This window comes from Bison bison, unplaced genomic scaffold (assembly GCF_000754665.1).
Source record: "Bison bison bison isolate TAMUID 2011002044 unplaced genomic scaffold, Bison_UMD1.0 scf7180017864192, whole genome shotgun sequence".
Lineage (NCBI taxonomy): Eukaryota > Metazoa > Chordata > Mammalia > Artiodactyla > Bovidae > Bison > Bison bison.
Genome location: NW_011494764.1, coordinates 2,566,564 through 2,579,667, shown reverse-complemented (window position 1 = coordinate 2,579,667; position 13,104 = coordinate 2,566,564). Strand labels below are relative to the sequence as shown.

Sequence of the window (13,104 nt, the reverse complement as noted above, 5' to 3'; positions counted from 1 at the left end):
ATGGACAGGGAGGCCTGGCGTGCTGTGGTTCATGGGGTCGCAAAGAGTCGGACATGACTGAGCGACTGAACTGAACTGAACTGATGACATTAGTGATTGGATTTTTCATAGATGCCTTTTTATCAGATTGAGGAAGTTCCTGTCTATCCCTAGTTTGCTGAAAGCTTTTTACCCATAATGAAAGGATGTTGAATTTTGTCAAATGTTTTCTGTGTCTACTGAGATTGTCATGTAGTTTTTTATCCTTTTTTCAGTTGATATGGGGAGTTGCAATAACTGATTTAGGGATGTTAAGCCATTCTTGCATTTATAGGATAAGTCCCATTTGGTCATGGTATGTAGTAATTTTTGTATGTTTGCTAGTGTTTTTATTGAGTAGTTTTGTGTCTATATTCAGAAGAGATTTTGATTTGTGATTGTCTTTCCTTGTGGTGTCTTTGATTTCTGTTTTAGGGTAATAATGGCCTCTTAGAATGAGTTGGAAAGTATCCCTCTACTCGTTTTTGTAAAATTTTGTGGGAGATTGGCTTTAATTCTTCTTTAGCTGTTTAATAGAATTCATCAGTGAAGCCACATGATCCTGGACATTTTTTGTGTGAAAAGTTTCAGTCACTAGTTGTTAAACATCTGTTCATGTTTTCTTTTCCTCCTTGAATCATTTTTTGTAGTGTATGTATTTCTAGGAATTTGCTCATGTTATCTTGGTTATCTAAATTGTTGGCGTACATTTTTTGAGAATATTCTCTTGGAATTCTTAAAATCAGTAGTAATGTTCCTAGTTTCACTCCTGAGTAAGTAATTTAAGTCTTCTTTTTTTTTTCCCTTGGTTAGTCTATCTAAAGGTTTGTCAACTTTTGAGTTTTTCAAGAATCTATTTGGTTTCATTTATACTGTACTCCTCTTGCATGCTTTTGATTAATTAGCTCTTTTTCATCTTTTGTCTTAATGTGAAATATAACATTGATTTGAGAGTCTTCTGTTTTCCGGGAGTTGGTGATGGACAGGGAGGCCTGGCGTGCTGCGATTCATGGGGTCACAAAAAGTCGGACATGACTGAGCGACTGATCTGATCTGATCTGATCTGATACTATACTCCTCTTGCATGCTTTTGATTACTTGGCTCTTTTTCATCTGTTGTCTTAATGTGAAATATAACATTGATTTGAGAGTCTTCTGTTTTAATATATACATTTACAGCTATGAATTCCCCTTTGAGCATTGCTTTACCTAAATCCCCTACAGTGTGGTATGTTGTGTCTTCTTTTTCAATCATCATCAGAAAGTATATTAGAAAGTATTTCCTACTTTCTCTTTTCCAACCCATTGGTTATTTAGGAATGTATTATTTAATTTTAGTTTGTGAACTTCTCAGACTTCTTTCTGGTATTGATTTCTAATTTCATTCTATTGTGGTTGAAGTATATACTTTGTATGATTTAAATCCTGTATATTTACTGAAGCTTATTTTATGGTCTGGTATGTGAAAGATGTTGCTTGCATATTGAGAAGGACATATATTCTGCTCTTGTTTAATGGAGTGTTCTATAAACACCTGTTAGGTCTAGTTGGTTTATAGTGTTGTATAGATACATTGTTGATCTAGTAATTTCCCTTTTTTTTTTCAGCTGATGAATTAATTAGTCCTAAAGACATTGATCCTGTTCAGCGTTTTGTCCCTCTACAGAATCAACGAAATGTGAGCATGAGGTTTTCCAATCAGGTAAAGAGATTTTATTTTATGATTTAGAGTCATCCAGATAGTTAAAGCTTAATTAAAGCATAAATTTTATTCTAAATGGGTTTTTATTGTTCCTTGTGAGAGCAAGGCATTTCTCTGTTCTGGTTAGTTAAGATTTACTTGTGGTAAAGGTTATTTGTTAATGAGAAGGTATGAGTCGGATGTTTCCAACAAGATGTCTCACAGGTAAACATTTTCACCTTCACAGTGGTTGACTTTACAGTAGCAAATGTCTTTGAGAAGATTTATGTGTGGGTAGCACTGGGACAGATGAGATGGCACCGTTACATGAACGCCCGCCCCCCACCCCATGCTTGATGTCTATCTAGTGATGTGTCTCTGTGATAGGCCTAAGTGATGGACAGAGCTGATCTTAGTACTTGGTGACATGTCAGGGAAAGGAATAGTTAAAATTTTTTTTACATTTAGGAGCTATAGATTCAGACTGTGTTGTGTCAACAAAATAAGTGTTTGCAGGATCAGCAAGATTGATGTTGACTTGAGCATACCCTCAAGTATTAAATGATACCAGTAATGACGACTGTTAAAATGAAAATGTTGTGTGGATTGTTGAAACTGCCTGAGGAGAGAGGGAATGAACCTGAGTATGTGCCTGGGATTCCAAGCAGTTAAAATGTATTTAATAAGAATAGCATCATCGGTAACAGAAAATATGCTTACAAATTAGCATTATAAAATGCTCCTTTTACTTTAAATATATGTATAATACACAAACACACACACATAAATGCTTCTTTTAATGAGAGAAAGGGAAAGCCACCTAGCCTCATTAGTAGGTTCTTTCACACTATTTCTCTGCTGCTTTTGCTGGTCCTCAACAAAACATCTAGTTACTATGAGTGGTTTATAGATGAAAAACTTTGGGGGAGACTTTTAAGTAAATGTTAAGATTTTCTCAGGAACATAAAAATGCCTGTGTTAATATGTGGTAGAGATTTTATGCTGATCTATTAGTTCCCATATAAGGAAGAGATTTGGCCTTTGTCCTTATTTAACACTTGTCTCACTGCAGTACAAGTGTACATTCTGGATGTATTTGAGACATGCAATTTTACCTGAAGAAATGGGAAAGTGGGAATGTATTTTACTTCATATTGCCTAGTGCTGTGACTCTGAGCCATTTTAAGACTGGTATGTTTCATTTACATAGTGTGTGTGACCCACTTCTAGGGTGATGAAATCTCAAGGCCTTTTTTAGAATATAAAGTGACCTGTTGGTCACAGATTTGAGGTATAGGGGCAGGAACCAGATTACATCAAAGCACACAGCTAACATAATGAATAGTTAAAACATTTACTTCATGCTTGCCACATATGATGAGGGCCGCGGGTTATGTATAATTTTTTACATACAATATACTTGCAATGCTCTTGCCCACTCAAAAAATCAGGGTACATGTGAGTGAGAGTGAATTTTATAGAGCATTTATTCTAAGTGTACTTATTATATGGAAATCATTTATGCCTCCCATGTGGAGCTACATCCTATCTAAGAGCCTTTTTCTAGGGCCAGGACAGAGGCTTCTCTCTTGCAGCCGAGTGGGGATTATTACATCTGTGCAGGGTTGTATGTTTCTGACAAGGAGATCATAGGAAGGGCTGGCAGCAGAAAATTGGTGGGAGGTGTCATTGCTCTACCCTACTGGGAGCTTGGTTGTGGTAGTATATAAAATAGTGAGGTGCCTTTGCCACTTTCTCAGCTGTGTAAGCAGTAGCCAAGACATAGCATGCTCATAGACATTGTTGGGACTAGCTGACTTGGCTTGGTGAAATATGAAGTCAGACATGGCTCTCTACTTGAAATGCTGGTGTCAGTGGCCTTTCAATCATGATTAACTAAGTCAGATCCTGGAATTAACTGATCTGTGGGAATTGATCCTGCCAAATGTCAGAAAAATATGTAGAGTAGTAAAGTTCAGACATTTCTCAGAAATAAGAGACATCTCCTGGCAACCCACTCCAGTATTCTTGCCTAGGAAATCCCATGGACAGAGGAGTCTGGTGGGCTACAGTCCATGGGATCACAAAAGAGTCAGAGTCAGACATGACTTAGCGACTGACAATCCAAATGGTTAAACAACAGGTGAATGGTTAAGAAATATTGTATATCCATACAACAAAATACTAATCAGAAACAAAAATTGTAAACTGTTGATTTAAGTAATATGGTTAAATCATCTCCTAGACACAAGAGTACCTACTGCATGATTACGTTTATGGGAAGTACTAGAACAAGCAACACTACACTTAGATATTAAAAGTCAGAACAGCGGTTATCTTGCAGTGGGGCAGGGGAGTGGCTGACTGAAAAGGAGTATAACGAACCTTTCTAGGGTGGTGGAAATACTCTAACCATTGATCTCTGGGTGGTGGTTATAGAGGTATATATATTTGTCAAAACTTACCCAATAATACACTTAACATTTATGCCTTTACTATATGTAAATTATATATCAATAAAAAGTCTGCTTAATTCTTTATATTAAATATCTGTTAATAAAATAGAAGTATTGCAAGGGCTTAAAATGCCTCTTCTCCAGAGTGTCCAAGAAGTATTCCACCTCATGAGAAGCAGAGATATAAAAAAAGCTAGAGTTTCTCCTGTACAGCTTTGAAGCCAGTGTTTTGATTCCATTTTAAATGATTAAATCTTATGTAGTTAAATTTCCCTTAAAGAGCCACCAAGAGATCATTCTCCATTTTTTGGTTTAAAAAATTAAATCTTGGGAAGTCTTATTAAAAAAAGAGAGAGAGACAGCTCGGACTTCAAAGGAAGCTGTGTTAGGGGTCCTCATGACCACTCTTTGCCCCAGTGATTCACTGGAAGGACTGTCAGGACTCAGAAGCTGTTACACTTACAGTTTTATTATTAGGTTGGTGAAAAAGTAATTGCAGTTTTGGACTGTGAATTTTAAATCATTACACCTGGGCTCAAACACATCTTTATTAATCAAAATAGGAACCATTATAATCAACACATTGTTGCCAATGAGAGATAGTTTGTTTATTCTTGTAGCATAAAAATCTGTGCTTTAGGATTCAACAAACTCCAAGAGTTCTACTTGCAAAATGTTGTTGAGATGCTTAAAGAAGTGGTCGTCAGTTGATGAAAGGTCAGGTGAATGTGGTGGATACGACAAAACTTCTTAGCCGAATTCATTCAAGTTTTGCAGCATTGGTTGTGCAATATGTGGTCAGGCATTGTAGTGGAGAAGAATTGGGCCCCTTCTGTTCACCAATACTGGCTGCAGGCTTTGCAGTTTTTGTGCATCTCATCAATTTGCTGAGCATACTTCTCAGATGTAATGGTTTCACTGGGATTCAGAAAGCTATAGTGGATCAAATGGGCAGCAGACCACCAGACAGTGACCATGACCTTCTTTGCGTGCAAGTTTGGCTTTGGGAAGTGCTTTGGAGCTTTGTCTCAGTCCAGTCATTGAGCTTGGAGAAGGCAATGGCACCCCACTCCAGTGCTCTTGCCTGGAAAATCCCATGGACAGAGGAGCCTGGTAGGCTGCAGTCTATGGGGTCGCAAAGAGTCGGAGATGACTGAGTGACTTCCCTTTCACGTTTCACTTTCATGCATAGGAGAAGGAAATGGCAACCCACTCCAGTTTTCTTGCCTGGAGAATCTGAGGGACGGGGGAGCCTGGCAGGCTGCCGTCTATGGGGTCACATAGAGTTGGACATGACTGAAGCGACTTAGCAGCAGCAGCAGTCATTGAGCTGGTTTTTGTCGGTTGTCATATAAAATCCGCTTTTCATTGCACATCACAAACTGATCGAAAAATGGTTCATTATTGTTGCACAGAATAAGAGAGGGCCACACTTCAACAATTTTTTTGACTTGATGTCAGGTCACGAGGCACCCCCACTTATTGAGCTTTTTACCTTTCCAGTTTGCTTCAAATGCCAAATGACTGTAGAATGGCCAATGCTGGTCAACTTCTCCTGTAGTTATAAGAGGATCAGCTTCCATGATCCTCTCAATCTGTCATGTGAACTTCTGATGGCTGGCCACTGTGTTCCTCATCTTCAAGGCTCTCATCACCTTTGCAAAACTTCTTGAACGTCCACTGTGCTGTACATAGCAGTTGCTGTGAGTTGTGTCCACTGGTTTACAACCCCTTTTGAACTTGAATGAGAAAATCACTTGAATTTGCTTTTTGTCTAACATTATTTCCCTAGTCTAAAATAAATATAAAATAAGCTGAAAGTAATGTCATAAACAAAAAAAAGCAAGAAATGCATATTAAAATGATGTATAACATAACCACATTTATTTTACAATGTATTCCAATATCAAATGGCAAATTTCAACAATGAAAAACCACAATTACTGATAGCTTACTGTGAACGATGTTGATGTTGGATTCTTGATCTCCAAAGAAGAGGATTTAGCTTCAGGTCTGACATAGACATCAGAAGGGGGAGAGAGAGTGCCCCTCACTAGTCTTAGCAAGGGAACTATATACTTTTTCAATTGGTTATTAAGAATAAATCAAAAGAATGTCTCAAGGTTGTAAAGGTCTTACCATACCCACTCCCACAATAAAGATTTTAAGATAACAGGATTGGTCAGAAGGTTCTTAAGAGGGAGAAACATGTCCTTAAGCAGGATACATTGTTGTTATATAATCAATCATTGGTACAGAATTTAAGGAAAAACATACCTTTGAGCAAGATGAGTTGTTTTGTTGTGTAATCATTAACTCTGGGCTTAAAGAACAAAATGTTTTATGTGACTAAGAATGTAGAAAATGTGTGACAAGGAACGTAGAAAAAAAGAAGTTTGTCCTTTTCTCCTCCTAGAGGGCTCCGTACCCGTTCCTCCTCTTCCTTGGGGACCCCGGACTCCTTATCAACCTACCTGAGAATTAACTCTTCCATTACTTTTGCACCAACCTAATCAAAAAAAAAAGGATAGAATGGATAAAATTAGTGAAGATACACAAATCAAATCTGAGAAAACCAGGCACAAGCTTCCAAATGGTCTCTCCCAGTGGAATCATGTGAGACATAATTACCCAGGAAGGATGTGTGACAACATATGCCAAGTATTGCAAACCAGGAAATCTTGCTGAGGAAATCTTGTTGAGGAAATCTTGCTGAGACTTGAGTGTCCAGGGTTTTTATTTTAGGGGTCAGTCATATAAACGTGTAGCACCTGTATGATTGCCCTCAGTTATTTAAGCTCTCGTTACCCCTCAGAGAAGCAGCAGATGTTCTCTGTAAATCACATTATTGACATAAACTATCTAGATACACTGGTACAGTATGACCCAAGGCCTTTGGCATGCGGAAACACTCTTATCTGACAGAACCTTACAGGAAGCCAGAATACTCATCCTGAAAGCATGCCTTTCTTGGGAATTTTCAGGATTTAGACAACCCAGGCCTTCTGGACCAGCTTATTCCTTCACAGCAGGTTATGGCAGAAGGAAATTTTCCAGAATCCAGAGAGCAGGGAGTGTGTTAGAACTTTAGAAAGGTCCCTCCTTCAAGTATGCATGGGGCTATTGGCACATTATAAATCCAAAACATTGAGGACTGAATTGAGAGCTGTTGATTGTATTAACATTACTCTTAGCAAATTAATTTTAGGAAAAGGGGATTGCTTTTGTAGCTGGGATTAAAATCAAGGTTGGGAAACTGTGGTATCATTTGGGATGAACCTCCTCACTGCTCTCCCACTAGTCAGAAATCACTGTTTTCTCTTGATGTTACTTGAAGAATAAAATACCATTATATAAATAAGGGGTTTTTTTTGTTGTTCAACTGTCAAGTCATGTCCGACTCTTTGCGACCCCATGGAATGCAGCCTGTCAGGCTTTCCTGTCCCTCACCATCTCCTGGAATTTGTTCAAATTCATGTCCATTCAATCAGTGATGCCATCCAACCATCTTATCCTCCATTGCCCTCTTCTCCTCCTGCTTTCAATCTTTCCCAGCATCAGCATCTTTTCAGTGAGTTGGCTCTTCACATCTGGTGGCCAAAGTATTGGAGCTTCAGTATCAGTCCTTCCAATGAATCTTCAGGATTGATTTCCTTAGGATTGACTGGTTTCATCTTCTTGCTGTCCAAGGGACTCTCAAGAGTCTTCTCCAGCACCACAGTTCGAATGCATCAATTCTTCAGTGCTCTACTTCCTTTATGGTCCAGCTCTCACATCTGTACATGACTATTGGAAAGACCATAGCCTTGACTATATGGACCTTTATCAGCAAAGTGGTGTCTTTGCTTTTTAATATGCTGTCTAGGTTTGTCATATCTTTTCTGCCAAGAAGCAACCACCTTTTAATTTCATGGCTTCAGTCACCATTTGCAGTGATTTTAGAACCCAAGAAGAGGAATTCTGTCACTGCTTCCACCTTTTTCTCTTCTGTTTGCCATGAAGTAATGGGTCTGGGTGCGATGATCTTAGTTTTTCTTTGAGTTTTAAGCCGGCTTTTTCACTCTCCTCTTTTACCCTCACCAAGAGGCTCTTTAGTTACTCTTCGTTTTCTGCCATCAAAGTGGTATCATCAGCATACCTGAGATTGTTGATATTTCTTCCAGCAATCTTAATTCCAGCTTTAGAGGAGTAGAAAGAAAAGTAGAAAGAAACGCTGGTTTAGAGGAACAGAAAGAAAAGCATTGTGAGCAGTAGCAGATATACTTAATAGTATTGTGAGATTTTGACCAAAAGAAAACAAAACAAGAAAACCTTTGCAGACTTACAATATAAGTTCCTAGAGATCAGAGACCATGTTTTATTCATTTCTGTAGCTTCAGGATCTGTCATAGTACCCTAACACCTGTTATATAGGAGGTTCTCAGTGTTGAACTTGAGTGTTTGTGTGTGCTTAAAGGTGTATGTGGGAGGAAGGTATGTCATGGGAAATAGTGGACTTATGCAAATATCTAAATCTATTTCTTTAATCGTGACATCTTTCCTGCTGTCTAAACTTTAAGTTTTACCTACCTGGTGATCGTACTCCACAGATCTAGTAGCAAAACTCAGCGTTTCTGGGTGTGTGCTTAAGTCCGACTCATTGAGTTATATATCTCAGTAAAGTAGTTTAAAAAAAAAAAGAAACCCAACATTTTTGATGCCAAATTTATCTTCTTTGTATTCATAGCCCCTGTCTTGGATAAGGACTGTCTTCTTGTACCGGTAGCTCTATTTTCAGGTGGTTATCACATTGGCTTTGCCTTCACAGAAGCATCTCCATTTGTTTCTTCATAATTATTCCCACTGCCACATATCACTCAGGCTTCATTACTACTCAATGGCATGGTTTTAATAATCTCTGTCTTTAATCACTCCTCCTGTTTATTCTCTGTGCTTGAGAACACAGGATCTTATAAAGTATGAGTTCATTTATCTCATTTCCTGAAAACTCTCCATGACACACTGTTGCCTACAGGGTAGAGTCTAAATTCCATATCCTCACATAGTCACTTCATCTCCTTGTTTTTCACTTACATCTTGCAATTTCTGCAAATGTCTCCCAACCATTCCTGTACTACAGTCTCAGCTGACTTGCTGATCTACTATTCACTCACTCCCAGGCCTCCATTCGTAGTACAACCTTCATCCTGAAACCCTGGCCTCTCACACAGAGTCCTTTAAAATCCAAGCCCAATACAGTCTCTTCCTTTGCCCACATGTGAAAGTTACATAGATGCATTGTGTAAAAAGTGAAATAATACAGAAGATATCCCAATGCAGTTGTGTTACGTTTGGGAGTATTAACCAGTTCGCAGTTTCCCCATTTCCAGAAAAGTCTTTTTTTAAAACAAAACCAGATCGATTTTCACCTCTGACTCTAAATATCTGAATAATGTAAATGTAACCCTTAGAGAAAGTCATGTGCTTATCTCAACTTCTACTGTTTCATTGTTCTTTCCTTTCTGAATGTCCCTGCCCTCTTCTGTAATTCTCTTTCTGTTTGCACAGCTTTCTATAGACATTATTTATGAGTAGGTATTTTAGCAAATTCCTTAGTTTTCCTTTGTCTGATAATGTCTATTTCCCTTTCATTTCTGAAGGATAATTTCATTATATGCAGGATTCCTGATTGACGGTTGTTTTCTTTAATTCAGTAAGAATTATTGTGTACTTCCTCTGGCCTCCATAGTTTCAGTTGAGAAGTGAAGTGAAGTTAAAGTTGCTCAGTCATGTCTGACTCTTTGCGACCTCCTGGACTAGTCCATGAAATTCTCCAGGCCAGAATACTGGAGTGGGTAGCCTTTCCCTTCTCCAGGGAATCTTCCCAACCCAGGGATCGAACTCAGGTCTTCTGCATTGCAGGTGAATTCTTTACCAGCTGAGCCACAAGGGAAGCTGTTGAGAAATCCCTTGCCAATTCAATTTTGTGTTCTTCTACATATAATATTCCATTTCTCTTGGACTAAGTCTACTTATGCCCCTGGGTGGAAGACCAGGAGATAACTAACTCAGCTGATGCAGTTATCATCAGCTCAGATGTATCACCTCACTTGCTGGTTTCTAGGTGTGGATCAGGGGTTGGGTAGTCTTGTCATTGCTGTGAAGCTGCTTCTATAGGCTGCAAAACTCCATGCTGGTGTACTGGTTGTGGAGTGAGGGTTGGGGTGGTCCTTGGAGCTTTACCGCTGCTATCATGGATGAATTGGTCTGCCCACTAAAACCTGATTTGTGGAGTAGGGGTCATGACAATTCACTGGGGCTTCTTTGCTGATGCTGCAGTTGTACTGACCCATCAAGTGCACTGGTTGTAAAGCAGAGGTTAGGTGGGCCCACCAGGGCTTTGATGCTACTGGTGAAGGCAGAATGGCCAACTGATAACCCTCAAGTAGAGGAGCCAGAGTTGGATCTTTCCACTTGGTCACTGTTATGGTTCTTGTTTCCCAGTCCTTTAGACAGGGAGAAGAGACTTTTGTGTTTATGTTTTGGGTCTATGCTTGTTGGTTATTTCAGGCTGCAGGCCTGTCCAGTGCTCAGCCCGGTATGTATTGGATCTTAGAAATCTCACCACATTGCCATCCTTCAGGTCCTGAGGTTGGGTTAGCCAGCCAAGTCCACTGCCTTCTTTTTAGCCCTCACAGTTCTTGACTCATTATCCATTGGATTATGTTCAGGGTAAATAATTAAAAGTTATATGAGTCTTGTTCCTTCTTGCCCCCTTTTTCATGGATAATTAATCTTCATAAGTCTTTCTGTGAATAAAAATTAGAGTTAAGATTTGTTCTGTTCCTTAGTCTTTTTCTGTAGAATAATTTTTTAAAAATATTGGCTATCATTTATTGAACAACAATTAAACATTTATTTTTTAATTATTTTATTTATTTATTTTTATTTTTGGCTGCACTGAGTCTTTGTTGCTACGCACAGGCTTTCTCTCATTGCAGCCAGTTGGCACTACTCTTCATTGCAGTTCACTGGCCTCTCATTGCAGAGGCTTGTGTTGTTGAGCACAGGTTCTAGGGCGCGAGGGCTCAGTGTTTGTGAATTGCAGGACCTAGAGCACAGGCTCAGTAGCTGTGACACACGGGCTTAATTCCTCCACAGTGTGTGGGATCTTCCAGAATCAGGGATCGAGCACATGTCCCTTGCATTGGCAATGTCCCTTCCATTGGCAGGCTGATTCGTTACCACTGAACCACCAGGGATGTCCTGTACATTTATTTTTAGTAGAAGCTTTATTGAGATAAAATTTACATTCTATGTAGTTCACTAATTTAAAGTGTACAAATCAATGGATTTTAGTATATTCATCACAATAAATTTTAGAATATTTTCATGACCCAGTCACTCTCCACAGTCACTCTCTACTTTCTTCAACCTTCCTGTCTCTCCCTATCCCAACCCTAGGCAACTGCAAATCTACTTTTTGTCTATATGGATTTTTCTATTCTGGGTATATCATATAAATGATTTCATATAATGTGTGGTATTTTGTGACTGGCTTTTTTCACTCCACACAATGTTTTCTAAGTTCATAGAAAACATTGTTAGAGCGTACATCTGTATTTCAGTCCTTTCTGTGGCCAAATAACATTTCATTGTGTGTATTTACTACCCTTTATTTATCCATTCATCTGGTGATGGACATTTGGGTTTTTCCCACTTTCTGACTACTGTAACTAATGCTGCCATGAAATTTGGTACACAAAGTTGTGTGTGACTTGTTTTCATTTTTCTTGGTTATAATGGAATTGCTGAGTTATTTGATAATTTTATGCTTAACATTTTGAGAACGGCAGGCTGTTTTTCAAAGTGATTGCACCATTTTGACCTTCTACTGGCAGTGTATGAGGGCTCCAGTTTCTCTACATTCTTGTCACTACTTATTGTTATCTTTTTGATTATAGTCTTCTAGTGTGTAAAATGTGGTTTTGATTTGCATTTCCCTAGTTACTCTAGTTACTAAAGCCATTGAGCATCTTTTTGTGTGTTTTGGGAGGAATATGTATATGTATCTGTTTGGACAAGTATCTCAAGATATTGTGGTCATGTTAAAATTGGGTTCTTTGTATTTTTATTATTGTTTTGTAATTTTTCTTTATGTGTTCTACATATGAGTTCCTTCTATTATTTGAAAATATTCCCTCCCATTTGGTGAACTACTATTCCAGTTTCTTGATGGTGTCATTTGAAGCACAGACAATTTCCACTTTGATAGTCTGATTTATCCGTTTTTTCTTTTTTGGTTGCTATGCTTTTGGTGTCATATCTAAGAAACCATTGTCTAATCCAGGGTCACAAAGACTTATGCCTGTGTTTTCTTCCAAGAATTCTATGGGTTTAGCTTTTATATTTACACCTCCGATTCATTTTGAGTTAATGGTAGGCATTCAACTCCATTCTTTGTATGCGGATATCCAGTTGTTAGAGCACCATTTGTTGAATTTCCTGACTGATCCTTATCTTTGTTATTATTGTGGTAAAATATGCATTGCATGATATTTACCAATTTAACCATTCATAAGTGTACAATTCAGTGGCATGAAATTTGCAATGTTGTATAACCATCACTGCTATCTATACCCAAAACTTTTTCATCATCTCCAACAAAAACTCTGTACCCTTTAAACAATGACTCTCTCTACTCCCCTCCCACCAGCTCCTGGTAACCTCTATTCTACTTTCTGTCTTTATGAATCTGTCTGTTCAATACCTCATATAAGTAGAACCATGCAATATTTGTCTTTCTGTGTCTAGCGAATTTGTAGACATAATACCCAAGGTAATTTTTTGTTTTATTGATGTAGTGTTTTGCTTTCTTCTTATTGGCTATTTTTCACATACCTGGTGATCCTCCTTTGTTCAGTGATATATTAGGTAATAGATGGCCTGATTATTCTCCGTGTATTAAGT

The 13,104-nt window shown here is 38.3% G+C and overlaps 1 protein-coding gene across 2 annotated transcripts in view; it reads left to right on the top strand.

Moving 5' to 3' along the window:
• PHKB (phosphorylase kinase, beta) overlaps nucleotides 1–13,104 on the top strand; it is a 227,871-nt gene that overhangs the window by 139,099 nt on the left and 75,668 nt on the right. For both annotated transcript variants that reach the window (XM_010843901.1, XM_010843902.1), the window contains exon 14: nucleotides 1,626–1,720. In XM_010843901.1, coding sequence (XP_010842203.1) covers nucleotides 1,626–1,720 — 95 coding nt within the window. The remainder of the gene's footprint in view (nucleotides 1–1,625; nucleotides 1,721–13,104) is intronic.